The sequence below is a fragment of the Argiope bruennichi genome, chromosome 11 (genome assembly GCF_947563725.1).
Source record: "Argiope bruennichi chromosome 11, qqArgBrue1.1, whole genome shotgun sequence".
In the NCBI taxonomy this organism is placed as follows: Eukaryota; Metazoa; Arthropoda; class Arachnida; order Araneae; family Araneidae; genus Argiope; species Argiope bruennichi.
In genome coordinates, this window is record NC_079161.1 from 78,310,114 (window position 1) to 78,333,696 (window position 23,583).

The 23,583-nt window shown below is 28.4% G+C and overlaps 2 protein-coding genes across 2 annotated transcripts in view; both read right to left on the bottom strand.

Moving 5' to 3' along the window:
• The window catches only part of LOC129957577 (uncharacterized), a 31,105-nt gene extending 11,810 nt beyond the window's left edge, over positions 1 to 19,295 (bottom strand). Inside the window, exons 1-6 of the mRNA XM_056069941.1 lie at positions 19,165 to 19,295; positions 12,990 to 13,147; positions 11,245 to 11,448; positions 7,339 to 7,558; positions 3,481 to 3,712; positions 695 to 818 (exon numbers count right to left, since the gene is read on the bottom strand). Of these exons, the coding sequence (XP_055925916.1) occupies positions 695 to 818; positions 3,481 to 3,712; positions 7,339 to 7,558; positions 11,245 to 11,448; positions 12,990 to 13,103 (894 nt within the window). The 5' untranslated portion in view covers positions 13,104 to 13,147; positions 19,165 to 19,295. The remainder of the gene's footprint in view (positions 1 to 694; positions 819 to 3,480; positions 3,713 to 7,338; positions 7,559 to 11,244; positions 11,449 to 12,989; positions 13,148 to 19,164) is intronic.
• A 2,734-nt stretch (positions 19,296 to 22,029) lies between these two features.
• LOC129956706 (uncharacterized) overlaps positions 22,030 to 23,583 on the bottom strand; it is a 37,654-nt gene continuing 36,100 nt past the window's right edge. Inside the window, exon 10 of the mRNA XM_056068639.1 lies at positions 22,030 to 22,351. Coding sequence (XP_055924614.1) covers positions 22,030 to 22,351 — 322 coding nt within the window. The remainder of the gene's footprint in view (positions 22,352 to 23,583) is intronic.

Consider the following 23,583-nt stretch of genomic DNA (forward strand, 5'->3'; position numbering starts at 1 on the left):
AAGGAATTCTGTTATATTCATAAAATAACATTAAAATGAAAAATTGTAAAATAAAGACAAACGATTCAAAAAGCTGAGCAGATGTTTATAGTTTTTTTAATTTCAGTTCTGACAGAATTCATAAACAGACGATTTTAATTAAAATAACGTATTTCTGTAAGAATTGTAAAAATATAAATATTGTCTGATGAGACAATATTATAATATTATAAAAATGTAGATAAATCAGTTAATATTGATTTATAGTTGTACGCTTCTTGAGTTGTCCTTCTACTACAGCAATTTTGTAAGAAATGAAAATTAAAAATAATCGACACATAATTAAAACATTTAATAATATTACATTTTATATTATATTTATTAAATAATATTATTTTAATTGAAAGCATTATTACTGCTAATAAAACATTCAGTGTTATTTTTTAAGTGACCTATGAACAAATAATATTTATATTTCTGCAATTCTTGCCGAATTATATTTTTTTAATTAAAATCGTCTCCTTACGAATTTTGTCAGAACAGAAAATAAAAAAAACTAACAACATCTGCTCAATTTTGTGAATCGTTTGTCTTTATTTATTTTTTGAGTTGGCATATTGGCGATCAAATTGCGGGAACAGGCACACTAAACTAAGATTCAAACCATTTTTTTTACAAATTAATATGGAAGAACGGAGTACAAAAAAATGCATACCTCTCTCACTTCTTCATTGGTTAAAATATCTCTGTATTCAAAAAGCATTGTCTGTATGCGGTTCTTAGTACCTAATAGATCGTCCAAATAAATTTCGAATAACTCTAATTCTGTTTCTAATTCCCTGAAAAATAATAATTAATTAAAAAACACGAAATATGAATGTATAAAAAAAATATGAAAGTATAAGTAATAAACACAAAATAGGAAGATCTAAAGCTTAAATGAGAAATTCAAATTATTGCTGTTTCCGGGAGAGGGGAAAATAAACAGTTAGCTGATATATCTAACTGACTGGAATTAAAATACTTTCATTTCTACAATAAAAAGTTATTTTGAATAGAATATTGCAATAGAGAAAACTCTTTTATCGTCTCAAAAATTTTTAATTAAAATGACAATATTCATTGAATCAGACGATTTTAAAAAACATTCGACAGTTAATTTTTTCAGTAAAGTATTAATATTCGTTGATTAAATCCTTCAAGTTATGCTAAAAATTATAGAAGTATAAAAATGCTTTTTATACATAATTTGAGGGTATTATATAAATAATTAATTTAATCATTAATAAAAATAATGAAAATTAATCACATCAATAATTGTTGCTAATTATTAAATAATTGGTTGCTGTTAAAACTTTCTTCAGCTCTGTTATCAATTACAAAATTGTTGTTTATTCTAATTCATTGAAAACTTTATTATAATTCATAAAGATGACAAAAATTTTTAATGACAGCATTTTTTAAAGGTTGCGTTTGCACTCGGCCATTTATAAGACTCTCAGTAAGCAGCTCATGCCTAGAAAGGGACTGATTTATGTGTGCCACAATTTCATAAGATAGATTCAGGCATTCCATTCTTAACTATAATTTGCCATTTTGGCGTCCCTGAAAATTTTTTCCACAGCTGCTCGTATTAAAATGTTGGATATTTATACATAGAAACATGGTAAAATAAAAATAAAAAGTAAATTGACTTAAATTAGGAAAACTACAGAAAAAAATGGCAAATAAAATTTAAAAAAGATACAACTCGCATTAGAAAGAACTAAGAGCAAAAAAAATGTCGGAATCAAACTATTATAAGTGATCAATTTTTTCACGCCAAAATCGCCAAATTCTATAAACGCATGCGCAGTAAGAAAAAAATGCAGTACAACGACATGTTGTTGTCTCGTCGGGATAATTACTTGACATCGACCGAACAGTATTTTTCAGCTTTTCTTCGCATGCGCTGCTTACTGGACATCTTATAACTGCCCGACTACAAACCCATTTTAAATCCAAGAAAAGAAATTTTTGAATTCTTGTATAATCAGCTGAAAAGGCTGTCCAACTTTTAAATGAAAAAAAAAAAAAAAAAAAAAAAAAAAACTGGACAAACTGCTTTTATAAAACACAAATAAATAAAATAGAAATATAAAAAAAGTACTGCAATCCAATGTTTCGCCGTTGCCTAGTAACAGAGTATCCGCAAATTCTTTTATTTTAAAATCGTCTGCATCCATTCAAATATTAAATTTTGAAAAATTAATGAAAATCTAATTACAAATTACGCTGAAATGAAATTCGTATCATTGGAAAAGTAAAACTTTGAACTTCAAGATGCAGTAAAACTATTTCTTGTACTCCTATGTTGCTACAGGGAAACAAAAAAAGCGGTTAATTTCCAATTATTTCAGTATTTCATTGCAATTTGGAAAACTGATAGTGTTCTTGTCTTTAAAAATAAGTTTGGGAAATTCAGTTGCATTCTACCTAGTTATTTAAAAGAAGTAGAATATACCAAACTATTCACATTGACATAGCCATAATGATTTTATTCATTTTTGGATAATTAATTTGGATAAAATTGAATTAAAATCATGTGACATATTTCAAAGGAGACAATCAAAAGTCAAATGTAAATGCTTAAGACATGTTTCAAGTACTGTCCGTATTTAGAAACGGAAATACCCCGCGCTTTTGCCTATTGGTCAATAATATCGAAATAAAAGTAAGATAAACTTTGAAAAAGCAAATGTCTACTTTTACTCCAAAATTGTGTGGCAACACTTTATTTTCCTTTACAGATTTATTACAAAAAAGAATTACGAAATTATTTTTTTATATATGCACATATTTAAAAATGCACTCTTCTTGCTCACTGCAAATCACCTCTCTGAGGTGTAAAATCATTCAAAAGTGGTAATAAGAATACTTTAAACCATTTTAACGAACATCTAACAGATAATCTTCCAATGAAAGCAGTTCTTTGTTGAAGAAGACTTTATTTTCTATAAAATAATAACATTCAAAATTTCACAACTCGATCACAGAAAAGAGGGAAAAAATATTTTTTTAAATATTAGTTTGTCAAAACTTTTTACTAAATCTGACTAAACGGATTGTAATAATACAAATTTCGAATTTTTTTTCAATAGTTCATTTATTAATTCACATCACATAAAATGCAATTTTATATTTCATTTAAAGCATTTTCCTAACTGAAAACCATGCCTTCTCTAAATATTTAATAATTAGCTATTGAACTATTTTTAGAGTTTAATAATGAATTGTCAGTTATAGAGTTGATACGATAAAACGAGTATCGAACTGTTTTTGGTATAAAAGTGACATTGCATTAATTTGAATAACAGTTATTTATATAGAAATGTTTTTATAAAATTATTCCAATCTATTTGAATGAAAAATAGAAAAAAAAAAAAATGTGTGCCCACAGCAACAGAATCAAGAAGATTTGTCTGTGACCGTTTTAGCAAACGATGGAAACATTATACTTACAAATTCTTTATGTATTCGAATTCTCTGTCGAAGTTAGATAGTTCCACAAGTTCAACCTCGACAGGAACTCCGCTACCATTATTCACTTTTGCCACGTGATCCTTAAAATTCTTCACTAGATCTCGAAGTCCTTGAATAGTGTTAGGAACGCCCTCTAGTGGCACTGTAGCGAAATAATTTATTTCCATTGTTGCTTTTCTCTTCAGCTGTCGATCTAGTGACTCCAATTTTCCTAAATAAAACATTAAAAAAATGTTAACTTGAAAACATTAAGCGATGTCAAAATTCTAATATTATAACGAAATAAAACTCCATAATAATAGAAAAAATCAAAGTAATCATTCGTACAATAATTTATTTATATTAACTTGCTAATGTCCATAGACTGGCCTGCTATACGAAAATTGTGATATGATGTTGAAAAAATATTTGAAAGCACGCCATATAGTAGTACGCCGTTAAGTATAGTTGAAAAGTTTTTGTTGTTATAGTTGTTGTACTTTGAAAATAGTTGCAACTTGGGTAATAAGTACTCATTGCAAAAAGATATTTTTAAAATTTAATTAGGTTTTTAATTAAGATTTAATCAAAATTTACTGTTTTGCATCAGAGCAGCATGCAATTGCACAAAGAACCACGTTAAAATTCGAAAAATTAATTTTTCTTGAGTACCAATTTTATTAATGTCCAATTCTTTTCATTATTGTTAAAAACGTTTAAGAAATGTTGTTTTTATTAAATTTTTTACAACAGTACATTTCTTTGCTTCAATTAGTGGGTATAAATTCACTTGCAGAGTTGTAATTCTAAATTATTTTTTATTAAAATATTATGATGTTAAGGACTAGAAATTCGAATAACCCTTTAACTTTTTTATCAGTAATTTTAAGAAATAGCATACTTGTTTGGATCCAAGTAACTGTATCATTTACTTAATGTCGCGCTTTAACTTTTTTTTCTATTTATAATCTGAAGACGAATTTCTATTTCTTGGTTGGCAACGTTTTAGTTCTCAATTCAGCTCGCATACGTATCAAAAATAAATCGTTTGAAACTCTATTTTTTTCGTCAAAATTATTCATACGCCATTTCAACTTCTTTCTTCCTTTCATATTTTTTCTTCAAATAAATTGCTATTATTATTACTTAAATAAAAAATGTTTTCTGGAATTTATTTATGTATTTAAAAGTATTATAAAGTTTTAATTAAAGAGTATATTTGAGTAATTTCTCGTGAATATGAATTGACTGCAATGATAGTACACGGAAAATTTATTAATTCATATTATTTTATTAATATTTTCTGAATGTCATTAAGTAATTAAAATTTTTGCTGCCTGTAGTTTATGTTACTTTCTGATATATGAAATAAGCTGAGAGAATTTTACTGTTATCAAAAAAAAATTCCACCAGGAAATTCAATAATTCACTACATTTTAAAATTTCCTGAATCTCAAAAAACATCATTTTTAGAACTGAATTTATTGTCTGTTTATCCATCAGAAAATGCAATTATTAAAAAATGCAGCAGATCAAAAAATAAAATTTGAAATCTAACTAATCTAATCAAATCTAATTTGAATTCTAACTTATCTAAATCTCTTTAACTTTAGAATTGTTGATGTACAGTGGCTCAAACAATTGAGAGTACACCTTACTTTTACTCGATAAATCCGACTTCTAATATATAAATAACACATTACAGAGAAGTGAAAACATATTTTTATTTTTATCCATAACAAATGGTTTAATTTAGAGTAAAAATAAAGAAAACTCAAAGAAAAACTTCTAAATCGAAAAGTTTCAGAAGCATTTTAAATAAACAACTCAGATTTTTGCCTCGGAAAAATTGAGAATACACCCATGAAATTTTTGCAATATCTCGCATAGAAACAAAGTGTCACTGTGAAGTTGCATGTCTTTTGTCTCCTATAATGGCCTCTAAGCGTCATGGTACTGATTCGACCAATTTTGTAGGTATCTGAAGATATTTTATCCCAATTTTCTTGCAACATTTGTTTTAAATGGGTTTTATTTCTAATTTTGTGTTTTTGAACCACCTTTCCGAGTATGACCCACGAATATTCAATGGTATTAATATCGGGGTGTTGTGGTGGTGTGTGTAACTGTTGTTTACAATGAAAAAGACACCATATTTTGACGTTACGTGCATTCTGTTTAGGGTCGTTGTCCTGTTGGAAAAAGGAATTTCCATCTAAACCCAAATTTTTAACACTTTCCTTTAGATTGCTGCGACCATATCGTTCTTCCACCTTGCTGCAAAAATTTCACAAATCTTAGGCAAAAGTGTAAGTGCTTGAAACTGTGCGAAATGCCGTTAGACAAGCTGGATATAAAAGTCACATTGTTAGAGAAAAACCGTTCATCAGCTTGCAAATTCAGATAAAGCATTTAAAGTTTGCAAATACTCTTCAATTGAAAACCAATAACTTTCGAAATAAAGTTGTATTTAGTGATGAAAGAAAACTCAACATTTCTGGCAGTGACATTATTGTACCGTATGGAGAAAGCCTAATATTGCTTTGGATACAAAAAATTTACATCCTACAGGTAAGCATGGTGGTGACAAAGTCATAATTTCAGGTTGCATGGCTTCATCAGGGATAGGAAATTTAATTCTTATAGATGGCATTATAAACCATATGGTTTACTTGGATATAAATGGGCGGCAATCGAAAGGAAAGTGCTAAAAATTTGGATTTAGATCGAAAGTTCATTTCCCAGCAGGACAACGACCCCAAACAGAATGCTCTTAACGTCAAAATGTGGTGTCTTTTTCGTTACAAACAGCAGTTACACAAACTACCACAGTACCTCGACTTCAATACCATTGAATATCTATGGGCCACACTCGAAAAAGTGGTTCAAAAACACAAAATTTAAAAAAAACCGTTTAAAACAAGTGTTGCAAGAAGAATGGGATAAAATATCTTCAGATACCGCCAAAAATGGGTCGAATCGGTACCATGACATTTAGAGGCCGTTATAGGAGCCAAAAGACATGCAACTTAACAGTGACACTTTGTTTCTATGCGAGATATTGCAAACATTTCATTGGTGTACTCTCAATTTTTTGAAGCAAAAATCTGAGTATGTTTATTTAAAATGCTTCTGAAATTTTTCAATTTAGAAGTTTTTCATTGATTTTTTTTTCTTTATTTTTACTCTAAATTAAACCATTTGTCATGTGTAAAAATAAAAACATGTTTGCTCTTCTTGGTAATGTGTTATTTATATTGAAATTCAGACTTTTCAAATAAAAGTAAGGTGTACTCTCAATTTTTTTGAGCCACTGTGTATATAATTGTAGATCATGTATGTCATAGTATTGGTTATCAGTCTTATGGTAAATACGCAACTCCATACGCTTAGAACGTTATAAACTCCAACAAAGAGATGCCTTACTTTTATTGCATAATCGTATCAAATGCCTTCAAAACTCGATTTTTTGCCACAATATTAAATATATTTTTATTAAATATTCTTAATGTCTGAACAGTTTTTTATTTATTTATTTTTTTTCTACAAAAACGTTTAAGTATTGTTTTTAAACCCATTATTTAGGAAATAACACTGATTTTATATTTGATTATACAAGTTGTATCGTTATTTTACATATTTAAATTTATTTTCTAAAATTCTAAATTTTATTAAATTCTAAAAATTTTGGTGCATTTATTTACTGTGTCTGATATCTTTCATCTTTTGAGATATGGAAAATGTGACGATGCGAGAAACTTCTGAATGTGCTATATATATATATACATATGAATGTTGAAATCTTCGAATTCTTTGTACCTTTTTTATTTGTTTATATGAAAATAAATATTTCCTTACCTTCACCAACTAGATCAAGGACGTTTCCAGCTGATATCGAAGACGTGATGGTGGCTCGAATCTCTTGGAGATCTTCCGAGTTCAGAGCCTTAAAGCGAATGCAGGCAATGAGATCTCCTCCATAAAGAATGCTCTGAACGTAGTGAGTCCCCAGATTTGACTTCCCTACAGTTTTCCACATTTTCACAGGTTTTATATTAAATGGCAGACTTTCCGATATCTACGAAAAAAGCAAGGGCGCAAATTGTACTTAGGATAAAAAAAATTATAGTTACCATTTATATTTACTTACATTACGTAATTAGTTTAAAACGCATTTATGCAATAATTACAAATATCTCTTTTGCAAATAAACAGCTTGGATAGATATGAAGCTCCAATAATAGAAAAATGAAGTTCGCCTTCAAACGAAGAGAAATAGGGACAACAAATATTAAAAAATGGACGAAAAAATGATGAGAATTAGAAAAGTAGATTTGGTGAATCAGCTCTGGCGAGTTTTTGGTGAAGGAAACAAAATGATAAAATGGAACGTCAATTTTTTTTTCAATGAAGAAAGGAAAAAAATTATTTTTAAAATAATATTTCTTGGGGAAATTTGTTAATTTTTTTTTAATAAGGCCATTTGAAACATTACAAAATAAATTTTAAGAGTACTGTGAATTAGTGTTAAATAGGAAATATACTGAAACGAAAAAATAAATCAAATTTTTATCGAGATCATTTGTTGCAAAGAATTTTTAATGTCGTAGAATGTGTAACTCTAATCGTGATGCAATAGCTAATTTTTAATCAATAGAGATAAGTATATTCTTTGAATTGGAAAATGCTTCAATGAAGTAAAGAATAATATTTTGTATTATTTAAATCAATTACTGAATTCCTCAAAGAAGAATAAATTTTTATACAGTTGTCAAGAACTGTTAAACACAATTGAAAGAATTTTCTTCATACTTTAACAATTTTTTTTAAAAATTGCTCTTTTTCTGCAAGTGAAACTGATCGAGTTATTGAATATCACTATTTTTTTACCGTCTTTTGCCGAGAAATATCAAAACAATCAATGCGTATTTGCAATTCAATCAATGCGTCTGGCAATTTATTATTTTGCCAGATGCTTTGCTTTTTTAATTATTTTTAGAAAGTAAAACCTTTTTAAAATAATATATTTCTTTATTGAAGTGGAATTCAAATCGTTTTTTGTTGTTTCCACACATATATCATCTTAACTTTTTTTTCTATTGTTGATGATTCAGATATGAATATTCGACTTATTTGGAAATGTTGAAACCATTTTAGTATAAAATATGCTTTTAAGAATTATTTATATAATTAGCATTCAATTTCAAAGTAAAGCAATGGTGAAAAAGTGCGCCTTATTTTTGCATTATATAACTGGATGCATAATAATATGGGCTGAAAATTAGTTAAATGCATAATACTGTATACATAAAGATATAAAGTTTCGAAAATAACGTGAGTCTTCTAAAATAATGTAACGTCTGACAAACGTCTGACAAAATATGAAGTTTAGTAATATTTTGCCCAAAAATTTATAAAAACAAAATTGCAAAAAAAAAAAAAAAAAAAAAAAAAAACCTTAATTATAATTTTTAGCAACCATTCATCTGGCCATCCATGGCTTCAAATATTAGTTAGTAATAAATAATTTGTTTTTCTGAAGTACGTTTACTGAATAAAACGACATAAAATATAATTCTTTTCGTGATTTTAAACGTTTTTTTAATTAAAGTTTATATGGCTATTTCTAGCAAATTAAATATCAGCTATTGGACGAGAATTAAAGTATGCACCCTGCCATTGTATGTAAATACAACTAAATTAACAGCAGTGGCATAATCAGAATAAATTCGGCTTAGGATATGGCATCAATTCTTTCTTTATCGTCATTAGTCTAGCAGATGTAAATGTTGCAATAATTTTTATTTATTATTTATATATTTGTATCCTTCCTTTATATATCTATATACTCCCTATATTCACCTATATTCCCCCCCCCCCACAAAAAAAAACATACTTACTTACACACTTGATTTCATCAGTCACTATGCTTCTGATTTATAGCACAAAAAAAGATTTTAATTCATTTCGCAGGATGATATAAAATAATTACTACTTTCCTAAACCTTTCGCTTGTAAATTATTTCAATGAAAAATAATTGTGGAATTCAAATTGCAAACAAAATTTCTTTATATTAAACTGGAGGTAATTGGCATTATCTAAAATTGCTGCTAATATTATTACTATGGAACTAGCCTTCGTTTTGCTTCTATTTGACTCTAATGGATTAATGGTTTTTACATAAATAGGTTTGTACCTTTGTCTCCAAGGCTTCCTCAACCATAAATAGCGACTCCGATCCAGCGGAATAATTAAAAGATCGGAACGCGTAACAGCTTAGGTGGGAATTATGTTGGATCCTAAGAGTCATCTCCAGCCACGATACAACCCTTCCAGTAGGAGGTACGTCACGTCATCTATAGGAGATAACTGATACCTCACACTTTCTGTATCCACTACAGCGGCGAAAACCACCCATCTTACCGGACACTTCATATCTCCATATAAATTACTCCTCGGAGAGATTATAGATTACTCAACAAAATATTTTAAATCTTCAAATTTTGATAGATACCCTACTATTTTAGAAATAATGCATCTGTTCCATTCATTGTGCTATGCATTTTCTTACTTTCCTGTCTATATCTTTGTGCATCCAATTATAAAGCAGGGAAGAGAAGAAGTGTTTCAAAATGGAAAATATTTTTCATCATTTCTTTTTTCCAAAGTTAAACATTTTTTGTAAATACTACTGAATTTACAAAATTTTATTGGAAGCATACCTTATGCTGAAACCTACTAAACAGGAAAAAATAAGACGAATATTGCTATCTTGATCATCCGTAATTGAGAAAAGGCAAGAATGAAATATTAGTAACAATAAGGAACACGATTTGAGTTTCATTTCAATTATAAAATTCATTGTTGTTATATGCATTTAAAATATATTTTAGAATTAATTTAAAATCCTAATTTTATAAAGAAAAACTAGTGACATCGTTAAAAGAACGATACTTTAAATTTTAAAATGATGTAAAAACATTTATGTGCTGTAGCATTTTTGAAAGTCATTGCAGAAAAGAGAGAAAATTCTCTTAATTTTTAATTAAGTAAAATACTACCTAAGATTTTTAAAAAATTTAAAAAATTGCTTCAAGATGCATATTGTTACAAATCTGTAATTTTGCTATCCGGCACGACTCGTGTCATCGTAAGAAGGACCGTTGTAAGATCTGTGCTGAGCGTGCGCCGCGTCAATGACATCAGAGCTTGGCGACCATTTGGCTACTTGGCGAGTTTGGCGACTAAATGGATCATACTGGAAAGTTCGAGAAGTTTCACGATCCATCCAGTAGTAACCAAGATATACTCAGATACGCCCTGATTGGTCTGAAGATTCTAGCCCCGCCTCCCGGAACTATAAAAGACGGGCACTCTGAAGCTGAAGAAGTGGTGTGTATCGTCAGAAGTCGTGTGTGAGAGTCGCCGACAAGTAAAAGATTTGAGAGGATTAGACAGCAAGCAAGCTGCAGAACTAGCGATTAAATGTGCTGCATTATTATGATTGATTGGCGGTATTTGTGGAAAAAATTTTGTAACAATATATTCACATTTCAAAACATATACTTGTAACGGCAGTTTTAGATAAAAAAGTCCGATGTATAGAATGCCAATACACACACACACATATTCATCTTTATTATTTTGAAATAGCTTTCACTACATCGACGTTTTATTGAGTCAACAAAAACCTAATTTGGAAAATTTACTTATCTTACGTGCAAACTGAGCCAAGAAGTTCACTAAATAGAAATTTCGCTCACCGTTCTGAATCTGACTTTCACCAAGATATCGACTGAATTCTGAGTTTGCACACTGCTTTTGACATAAGCGCCAACTCCGCCAATGGTAAAAGTCCCAGCCTTGATATTAAGTGACAGGTCTCCATAGATATCTAAAACTTCTTTCACATCTGCAGATGTTTCTATCGTCCTAAAGTTGGAGTTGTAGAAGGATTCCTGAATGACCTAAAAGAAGTACAAAGTGGAATTTCTTATTCATTTCTTGTTGAAATTGCGTGAATGAGAAGACATTGGCATTTCGTGGAATGTTTGTGGCATGTACTAGACTCATTTGATGACATCAGAAAAATATCTAAACTTGGCGCAGTTTCCAAATTATTATTTTACTTAGCTTAGAAAAATGAGTGATAATGTAAACAGGAAGCTGAAAAGAAGAGAACATTTATCATATTGCAACAACAATCAAGTCGAAATGACCCAAAAACTTTTTACTGACATTGCTTTCCTTCTTGATAAAGTTTATCAATTTACGACCAATTCAAACGGAATGTGATTGATTAGCCTCGCAAAGTCCAGATCTCTAACCTTGTGATTCTACAAAGTTTAGTAACATGAAAAAAGCTTAGGAAAAAATCAACTCTAGTTGAATGCTGTCAAAAGAAAGGTCATTTTGAAATTATTTGTAGAAAATTGTCAGCAATTTTAAAGTTGTCGGTTAGGTAGCTAATTAAGATAAATATCTGGACAAATATGCTAAATATTTTATAATAAAATAAATAACTACAATTCCAGGTTCATGGATATGTTATTTATTTAACTCTTTTTCTGTAATGAAATAAGTTCAAAAAATTCTGTTAACTCTTTTATGGAGCTGTGTGTTATAGCATTCATTTTCATTTTGGTGCAAATAACATGAACCTAGCTCAATGTAAAAATAATTCATTCATCTGCTATTCATTATCGGATTCTAAAATCCTCCACGCTTTTGAACATGCGCCAGGATGCGTTTATTTAGTTAAAATACGGGTGAGAGAAAAGATGAAAGGAGGAGATGTAAACATTTAACAGTAAGATGACGCATTTTAAGCGGACATAGTCGACATTAAAAAGATGAACTTTTACTATTGACGGAAAACGATATTAATTCACAATAAAATACTCTAGAGCAATTCTTATTTACTGTGGGGGGCCTAAATATTGAATTATGGTAAATAAATGGAAGATTTAAGTTTTCAGTTCTTAAAATTTAGTAATTCACTTTTTTACAAAATGATATTAATTTTTTTAAGTTAAAACCTTTTTTATTTGTTACTGAATTTTTTACATAAAATTTTGATATTTACAAAGGTAGATAACCTTGTTCACATTCAATGATATTATATTTAAAAAAAAATTAGTCTTCTGAAATTTTTTTATCATTTGAACTAGCCATATAAACAATTAATATGCATTTTTTTTTTCGAGTTAAAAGAGTACGGTTAGAAACGACATGACTATCTCAAACACTTGAAGGGGAAAAAACTGAACGAAAAAGTATTAAAAGTATCTGATGGAAAAAGTAATCTAACCAAGATCAAAGATAGACAAAGAATTCTGGAAATGCTCTCATCCTTCAATGTCTCACCCCTCAGCGTGGTAGAATCGTCAAAAAGAGGTAATTGCGCGATATAGAAATAGAATGGTATATTAGTAGCCCATTAAAATATTTATTGATATTGAACCTAATAAAGTGTATCCTATTTCCAACTAAAGCAATACTTACTTACCCTTGGCTGCGCAATATCTTCTCGAGGAAATAAGTCTACTCCCACAGTATGTGTCCTCATGTCATATGTCCTCCCGAGAATCATGGGGAGGACGTACATCATTCGAATGATCATGATGGTCTTTAAATTTGGAAAATAAATCTAGAAACTATTTGAATCTGCAAAATAAAAAAAATATAAAACAAACCCTATGTCATTATTATGCTGTTTAGGATAACTATTTTAAAAAAAAGAATTTTTGCAAAAATATCAAATATTTTTTATTCTATGTTCTTAATTTCTGAACTATCATCTTCATAAAATCTTTTGCATTTTACTTCTAAATTTATTCTTTGGAAAATTACATGGATTTTTATATTAGCGAAATAAATGTTCCAATGCTTCCTTGCATCTTCGAATGCTTTTTTTTCCCTTTTTGAAATTCTAAAGTGCGGTAGAATTTTCTTATGAAAAACATTCGCAAATTAAAATTTAATGCATATTTTTGTTCAGAGTTGGCATAATAATTTTTCAATATGATCTGTAATTCCATAACTAAATAAAAGCAGTCCTTTCATTTAAAAAATATATTATAGTTATTTTAATGCTTCATAATTAGAAAAAAAATTGAAAATTTTGTGTTATTTTTAGTCGAACACTTATATATAAGTATTGCATAAATGAAGGTCTTCTTTTTAAGTTCAGCAACTAGGAAATATATTTGTTAAGCTATTTGCTCTTCATATGACCAAATCATATGATGAACTTGTAAAGATTTTTGTTTTATCACTTCTTCTAAACCAAAAATACCATATTTTTTCTATTTTTTTTTAAGTTTCATATTTATATAGTACACTTTGTGCAGCATTTTTCAAAAAAAAAAAAATCAGCCCACTCGTAGTTACTTTAAACAATAAAAAATAGTTAGATTTGTATTATCAGAAGCTTAATGTACTTCTGTACATAATATCAAATGAAGTCTCCTGAAAGCGTCTGCATGTTTGAAAGAGATAAACTGGAGCAATACTTAACTGATATTGGAAATGTTTGTACCATTTTGTAGGGCATTGATTGGGGAAAGGAGTACATTCATGACATATCAAAATAAAAAAAGGAGTTTTATAATTGCGACTTTAAATATTTTCCTACCACAATTTGCGCATGCATAAAACAGCAGTATCTGTGTTTTGCCCTTATCCGCGCATGTGCGAAAACCTCAAATGGCACATGCGTCAATAGCAAGAACTGTGGTATGCATATGCAATACATTTCTTTGTTTACGTCTGATTTTAAACAAAGATTCAAAATTCATTATGCCCCAAAAAATTTAACTGATATTGGAGATAATTGTACCATTTTGCAGGGCATTTATTGGGGAAGGCTTTAATGTAGTGAAGTTATATCAAAATAAAAAAAAGTTTTATAGTTGCGATTTTAATTATTTTCCTACGAAGAATGTTGGTTTTCTAGTGGTCAACTTTATGTGACACTTTCTAGAGTTACATCCAAACAAAATCGTTTTGTTTTCGCACCAGGAAGAGAAACATCCAATATAGTTTACAAAGAAATATTATGAAACAAGCTGAATTTTATTTTCATATTAGATTATACAGAGTTGATAAACATGTGTGGAACCGTGGGTACAATGTCTTATTTGTATGTTTTAAATTTTAAAACAGCTTTTCTGTTGTATATTTTTGGTGAATTGTTTTGTCTATGAACATATCATATTTTTATCTTTTTAATAGTCTAAATATTTCTGAATGTGTGCCATAAAAATTGTTTTGTAGTTATTTTTGATGATTTCTAAATAGATTTTTTATGTTTGTTTGATGTTGCGTGGTATGTCCACGTCATATCGGGTGAAGGTTAGACTTAAGTCTAAAGCTAATTTTTCCTCTTGGATGTTATGCCACGGACAAAGCAGTGCGGGTACTGCTAGTTTATATACAAAGTTTTATACCAAAAAATTCAAATTCGAGAGTTTGCTGAATCATTACTCTTCAAACCTCTCTGAGTCCTAAAAATATATTTTTGGAATTATATTTGTCTGTGAACATTATAACCCAAAAACGGTTTGAAACAAAGCAGTGAAATTGGATATGTAGCCTTTACACAAATTTGTGGATTTCTGACAAATATTAAGCGAAATCCATTTAGAAGAAGTATGTCTGTACGCCTGTCCGAGCACAAATGAACACGATGAGTACAAAACGGGAAACGCTAGTTGGATAAAATCTGATAAATAGATTTATTGTTGAATGTGAAGATTTGCATTCAATTTAGAACCGAATCTGCAAAGGGACATTTCATCTGCCAGTTTGTTCTTTTTCAAGGGACAGCGGTGGTCTGGCGGTAAGGTCTCGTCTTCGGAACCGGAGGGTTTCAGGTTCCTGACCCGAAATCCACCGAAGAACCGTCGTGTAAGCGGGGTTGGCGCACGTTCAATCAGTCCGAGCCAAACGTCCTCCCGTTGCTGGCGAGTGAGGATGATACCAGTTCAAGTGTCGTCCTCGTTATCTGACCGCGGTTCAAAATTGCGATGTCCGTCCCAAAATCACCCTAGTGTTGCTTTAAAATGGAGCGTTAATATAACTGAACTAAAAAAAACTGTATAATATTATCCATGTAAACCCGATAATTCAAAAACTCAATGACTTAAAAAAATGAAATTTTATAGTTAATCCTGCAACCACATTTAAAATTTTTTTTGTCAAATTCTGCTTTCAATCGATCGTAAAATAAAAAGTCATAAATGCATATTCGATTTTCTGGTAGCTGTCTCAGCAATATATCATCAAAGATAGATGTTAACTATAGTAAAAATACTAGATTCATTTCAAAGATGGATCGTTCTTGTTTATTTTCACCCTGTGGCCTGCATTTAATATGCAAGTGAAACTTTCTTTACTCTTCTACAAAACGCATAATTTTCTGGAGTGAAAATAATAATCTGTGCCCTCATGGCGTCCATGGCCTTAGCCATGATTCGCAATTTTATACAGGAGAGATTATACATTTATTAGAGAGTAGACCAAAAAGTTTCGGAGAGACCAATACAGTTAGATCTACAAATTGTTGTATTAAAACAAGAATTTGATACATACGTAATATTTTGTAATTGCACAGAAAAATTCAAAAGAACTTAGGCAAAATTTCAGGACTGGTTATATATGCTAGATAAATGAACTTTGCATAGGAGGAAGTATATTCTGAGTGTGCTTGTAATACAAGAATTATCTATTGTTGTTTCTAATGAAACTTGCCATGGACAAGCTCGTTGATGAAGTCAGCGATTTTAAGCCAAGGGAGCGTCTCTTGTTTTAGCAGCGCCAACTAGGGCCAAGAGTACGTCTTAGCTACTCACATCACATTCGCTTGCACAACCCCCTTTTACAGGAGGGGGGGGACATTCACACATCTCATAGATAGAACAGATGAAGAACAACCATGCCCGAAACGGGACTCGAACCCAGGACGCTCTCATCGAGGGGGAGACGCGCTACCCCTATGCCAGGATGCCGGCTAGAAATATCTATAATAACAGTAATGAAGAGAATATCTGCCGATCTGTTGATGCTCTACAGACCAGACGTTTTGATATTGAAATTTTTGGCATAAATATACTTTAAAGAGAAGGACTGCGTTCGTCTCGCGATTTTTTAAAATTCTAAACAGGTTTTTAATGAATTAATGTTTTAGGTTTCACCATGATAATTCCCGAAACTATTATTGCATTAAAATATTTTCTGCATCATTTTAAAATTCTTCTAATTTAATTCTTAATGAATTCTTCTAATTGTCTTCTTAATAATACTTAGCTAACTGCATATGCTTTTCCTGAATTTTGAATTTTTTAAAAAAATATTTCCTGTGTAATATTACTTAAAACTTTTCATTGTTGAAGTATATGAATAGGTAAACAGCCAAATTTCTTTTGAATGACTTTCATTCAAAATCTGATATAAATCTCCAAATTTGGTTTTAAATATCAAGCATTAAATTTCTCTTAAATAGCTCAATGTGTTTTTGACTATTTTGTTCATAGACAGACAGACATATTTCTAAAAAATGTATTTTTTGGACTCATGGAAGTATGAAATGAGAACATTTGTCAGAATCTAGAATGTGATTATTTTTTTTTACTATAATTTTCTTTTGTGTGTTTCGAAAACGAAGAAGTAAAAATGCGTCGTATTAATTCGATTCTTCATTTGTCTCTTTTGACGGTTAAAGTTAGTTCGAATTATCAAAAAGTGAAGTAAAAAAATATGTAGCATCTTTGACACTCGTATATTACGACGCATTACGTCACTCATAATAAAATATTTCTGGACAAAATATGAAAATATTTTAAGCAAACTTTAAAAAAAATGTCTCATAAAAAAACTATAAAAAATATTGGGGGATTTATTTTCTGCAGACCATTAGATGTGCATGTCTAAATTTAGTGCAGTTATTCTTGAGTAGAAGGCGCTCACAAAAAAATGGTCGACAAAAATTTAATTGGATTTTAAATTAAAAATAATCAAAATGTAAATAAAAAAATTACATCATTTCAAAATTTAAAACCTCAGGTTTTCAATTACATGAAATTTATTTCTGATAAAAATAATAACGATTTTTTTTTGGCAGTTAAAAAAAAAAATTTAAGATATTTTTTTTTTTTTTTTTTTTTGTACTGTGTGATAAGTGTTGTGTACAAGTGTTTAAGTGTGTGTATGACAAATGTTTTGGGACGATATTAAACATACTTTTCGTATGCAAGTTATTTTTATAAAAATTAAGAATACATTCTTAATTGTTAAATGAAAGTAACAAGCAACCTTAGCAAGCCTAAAAACGTAATCATGCAAATATAATGCTTTAGATTTCATCTATTTTCTTTTAATCCTTAAATGCCTTTTTTTTTTAGAAAAACATATGTTTTTAATAGCTGTATATAATTTAGAAAAATTATTTTTTTAAAATGTTAATTATTTTTTTTTGTGAAACTTTAAAAAAATTAAAATGTTCCAAATGGCTACAAAATCAATTAAACAATATTCCACCAATAGACATCACATTATAACAATTCTGCAATAAAAATTAAAGTCCCTTTTTATAAATATCTTTTTATGGGGCAAAAATTATTTTTTGATAGTATTTTTAATGACAGAGTTATTCATACATCTTGGTATTTTCCCACGTCACCTGTTTCAATCTAATCCTAACACTACTATTGCCATATATCGGTATTTTCTATAAATGTTTATCAAAAAGCATTTTAGGAAAGATTTTCAAACACTCATTTTTTCTCTTTGGAACAGTCATGTGAAGCCTATAATATGTGTATCCAAATGGCTAAATGATGCACTGTCATCTTAATTTTTAAGCGTAATTTGAAATTCATTTAAAAGTATGTCTTTCAATAAACCAGCTGTTTTGTCCTAATTCCTACAATTTAAATAAAACGCATTCATCTTTTTTTCAATTCCTACTATTAGTTCACAGTTTCTCTATATATATATGATAATCGAATTTATCGATAAGATTAAATAATCGATATTTATATATCTCGTTTAAATTTTCAATCGTTAATAAAATAGTTTTTATTCATCCACTCAAGTTCAAATACATTTTTTTAAACTTGCAGTGGATGACACTTAATGTTAATAGTTTTATTCAAATATTAATTAATTAATTAAATTTATCCAATAATTTCTATTTGGTCGCCAAATCTATCACGATATTGCAAAATGGTCACCAAGCTCTGAGATTATTGACACGACATTCAATCACAAATAATATAAGATATATATAAATAATGTAAGAAAATAAGTAGGAATTGACTTTAAAATTTTTTTATATATGATTTGTTATTAATAAACTATAACAAAAACTGTCACACGTTATTTTCAGAAAAATATTGCAAGTGATTCATAAAAATTAGCTACAAAAATACAGTTAGCTATAAAAAAAGGTTTCACATGCAATTTGCTCAAAAATATAGCCAAACATTCACTAAAGTTAGCTGTTATATGATACTTATAATAAATAATATAATAAAGTTTTCACATGTAACTTGCAAGAATATATTGCAAACGATTTTTAAAAGTTAGTTATTATAATATACTTAAAATAAAAGTTTTTACGTGAAATTTGAAAGAAAATATGGCAAACGACTTTTAAAAGTTAGTCATAATAATGCGCTCACCTGGCAGTTTTTAATTTTGTATAAATATTTCACTTTCCAATTGTTATTCTGAAATCATCTTCATAAAATCATAGCTTAACTTCAGATATATTTGGTGAAAGAATTCGTGTTTTCCTACAGCAGCTGACGTATCTTATCACTATTATCAGAGCAGAAAATGACATGAGAAGACCATCTGTTGATTTTTTTATCATAGCCTTTAGATTCTTTAACTGGGATTGGATTTTAGTTTATTCAGTAAATATATTTTTCTGATTTAGTAATTGTATATGTTTTATTCGCTCTATACTAAGCAAAGAAATTCACACATTAATAATAGTAATTTTTGTTCAAACACGTTCATTATTAAAATGCAAAAAAGTAGAAACTATTTTTTTTTGAAAATATGACAATCAAAACAAACTCATAAAGATGTGTATTTTTAATAAAGATGTTCGAAATGTTTTGGAATCTTAATTATAGAATTATAATACATTTTAATTTTTTTAATAAATAGTTAGGAATTTTTTCTTATGAATCATTATCGAGTAATTCCTTGTAATATAGAATATTTTCGTTTTCTTTTAACTTTAAGAATATTAGAAAATAATTTTTTTTTAATAATTATCACACTTTTTTCTTTTAATTATAGCAGCGATTTTCTTTTATCGTCCAAATAAATTTTTTTAAGAATGCTTTTGTCTAATATTCAGTTTAATTAATACATGTTTCATTAAGTAAAATTATAGAATCTTGCAATAATTTCTTTAAAAATTCGAAATTTGATGAAGCTTTCCACATGAAACAAAAATGTAATTAACTTTAGTTGACTAAATGAAAATTAACTTCCGGAATTTTCATAAAAAATTTATTCTTATCAAAAACGGGCTAAATTTCAAAATTGAGATATAATTTAGGACATTAAGGTATTTAAACTATGCAATTTTCAAATTTTCTATGGTATTAAGTGGTCGTGAAAAATTGAATCAAAATTTGATTATTACAAACCTAAAATTTAGAAACTTTGAAAACTTATAATTAAATAAAAGCACACAGAAAAACTTTTTCTTCAGAATTTTTAAAATATCTGGGATTTTTTAAATGGTAAAAAATAATATTTGAAAATGACTCTAAGGTAGATTTTTTAAAGTTTTTTCTATATATTTATAGAGAGTTGGTAAAAAAAAAATATTTGCTAATGGAAAATTAAGTTATTTAAAAAATATTTAAGTTAAAAACAATTTTGCTGAAAAAGGAGTTTAAAGTGCCTTTTCATTATGCTACTTTTTTTAATACAAAATATAGAATTTTATATTACTTTTCTACAGACCGTGAAATATTATTACACTTGGGACGGATTTCTGCATTGAATGGATTTTAATTAAAAAAATAAATTACAATTAACAAAACAAAAAACACAAGTCTTCAATATATTATAACAGATCAAATATTTCATTCCCACAGCATGAGAAAAACCCAAGATGGTGCATGGCAAATCAGCAGGCCAAGTTCAGTAGTTTTGCTGCAGTCAAAAACATTGACGATTACACCATAAAAATGAAAAGCAACTCATTAATCAGTGAATGCACCAAAGCTTTTATATAATTTCGAAAAACTGCCGATCTTTCTATAAAAAAGTAGAAATTTTAGAACTCCAAATCTCCAAAATTTCGCCAAGCCTCTCGCCAAATCGTCTGTCACCTAATTTTATCACCAAGTCACCAAACTTGATGCAAAAAAAAAACAACCCTCGCCAAGAAACTTAAATACTTTCAATACTGTATAATGTTATTGCGTTTACAAATTACAAAATATTATTGCAGTTACAAATTGCAAAATATTTTTGCAGTTACAATATCGAACTTTGAGTAGCATATTTTTTTTTTTAATTGGAGATTTTATCTAACTTCCGATTAAAACGATACGAAATGATTTAAAGAATTACATGATTATATACAATTTGTCTTTAGTCAATAAAATTAGAAGAATTTTATAAAATTTCATTTTGAAAATAGGTTTTCTTTTAAAGAAATTATCTGAAAGGATAATAGATGGATTGTCCCCTAGCTATTGATATTATCTTTCTAATTCACATATACAATTTATTTTATATATCAATTTAAATATCAGAGATATTGTTGATTAGTTAGCACAATTAAATAACCATAATTTTCAATGAATATCGGAGACGTTTTCGGCATGCTACAAAATTTTATGAAATAAAAACTAGAAGTTATAGAAACAAAAGTCTTGGTTTTAATGATACTTTCAATAAAACTATTAATAATTCTCAATTTGAGATCTCTCAAGTGCGTGTGGTATACTCAAGTTATACTTAATTTTACTTCATGTATTTACAAGAATCAACTGCTTTCAATTTTGTAAATCAGTGCAAGAAGAATGGTACATACACAATTTTTTTCACATATTCCCACATGAAAGCATATAAGGAAGCTTAATCTGGAAATATTAGGACAAGAAGACAGACTGAATTTTTCTCATACAATTCTCATCAAACCAAATGTGGCGCCATCTATCGGATTATATGAATTTAAAAAATGCTTTCAAGCAAAACTTTAAAAGCCATATTAGTATATACGACACAGGAAAACCTCCACTAGTTGTTGTTTTTTAATATAATTTTGTAACATGTTCAAGACTTTTTATAATCTTGTATTTCAAATAAATATGATACAGATAACTGAAATTAAGTAGACTTTATTACAGATTAAAATCTTTATTTTAAATGTACAAACCTATAAACATAGACAACATAGCATATTAAATAATAAATATAAACATTAGCGTTAACTCTTAGCACACAAACTTTCTTTTCTCAAACATATTCTAATAAACCCAAATCTTGCGCTGTACTCACATCGCAACTCATTTAGAACAAACAGTGCAAGGAATGGAATTTTTATTCGTTTCCAGCTTTACTGGTAAAATAAAGGGTTCTGCTCTGGCTTTAGAAGTGTTGTTATAAACATCCGGGTTCTGATCAATGCATGTGAATTCAGATCTGAGTTTTCCCTGGAAGTTACCGATTATGTAGCCAGTATATTCAGTAACCCAATCTCCAGGACAGAAGCCCATGGATGGAAACATTTTCACTGTGGGCCTGTTAGGTGTTTCGCAAACAACACAAGGGGTGACTAGGCCTTCTATCCGTTTCCCACGTCCACTGAACATAGACATGTTCATGTACCTAAAAGAAAATCAATATTGATGACTTTATAATGATTTCAAGAAATCGAGCGCTTAATTCTATTGAGAAATAACCACTTTTTTTTCTCAGAATTGCAAACTATATATAATTTTCTTATTTTATGGTCAATTACTGTCCGCTGTATAACCGATAACTCAGAAACATTAATTTAAGAATAAAACCCAATTTGTAGTAATATTATTGTTTAATTTTGGGTCAAAATTGCAAATTTTATTAAAAAAATTGTATTTTATAAAGTAAAAGTTTAAAAGTTACTTTTCCATCATATAATTGCTTATTTAGAATGTAGTCATTCATTTTAGAATCAAAAATATGAATTAATGTTAAAATTTTAAATAGATTTAATTTGCAATCTTTTTACAGATTTTGTCTTCTGAATCGTAAATACTACATAAATTTCCATATTTTATGGTGCAAAAATATAAAATAAAGTTTACTATTTCTCCCTGTGTAATTCATAACCATTAATTTAAAAACATTGTATCATTACAATTTTAGAAAGACTTAATTAGGAACCATTTTATGAATTTTGGGCTCAAAATTGCAAATTCTATGTCAGTTTCTGTATTTTAGGTAGCAAAAATCTACAATAAAATTTGCTATTTTTCGTTTTATTATTGAAAACTTATAATGCCATCATTAATTTTAGAATAATGAATCATCATTGATTAATTAGACTAATTAGAAATCACTTTATAAATTTTCGTTCAAGATTACAAATTCTACATAAAGTCAACAAAAAAAGGCAAAAAATCGACAATGAAGCCACCTACTTTTCGTTTTATAACTGAAAATTTCATATTGTATTGTGCTTTACATTATATAATTGATAATTTATAATGAAATCATTAACTTTACAATAATGCATTATCACAATTTTAGAAAAGTTTTATTTGCAATCACTTTAAAAATTTTAGATTCAAGATTGCAAATTCTACCTAAGATCAACAAGAAAAAAAGAAACAATAAAGTTTACTACTTTCCTTGTGTAACTGGAAACCTATAATGCCATTATTAATTCTAAAATAATACACCCCTAAGGTTTAAATAACAGCCATTTGATAAATTTTGATTCATGATTGCAAAATGTATGTAAATTTCTCTGTTTTATGGAAAAGAAATTCATCATTTACTCTATATTATGTAGTCATTATATAACATAGAATCATTAATTTTAGAATCATTACAATTTTAGAAAGGTTTAATTTTCA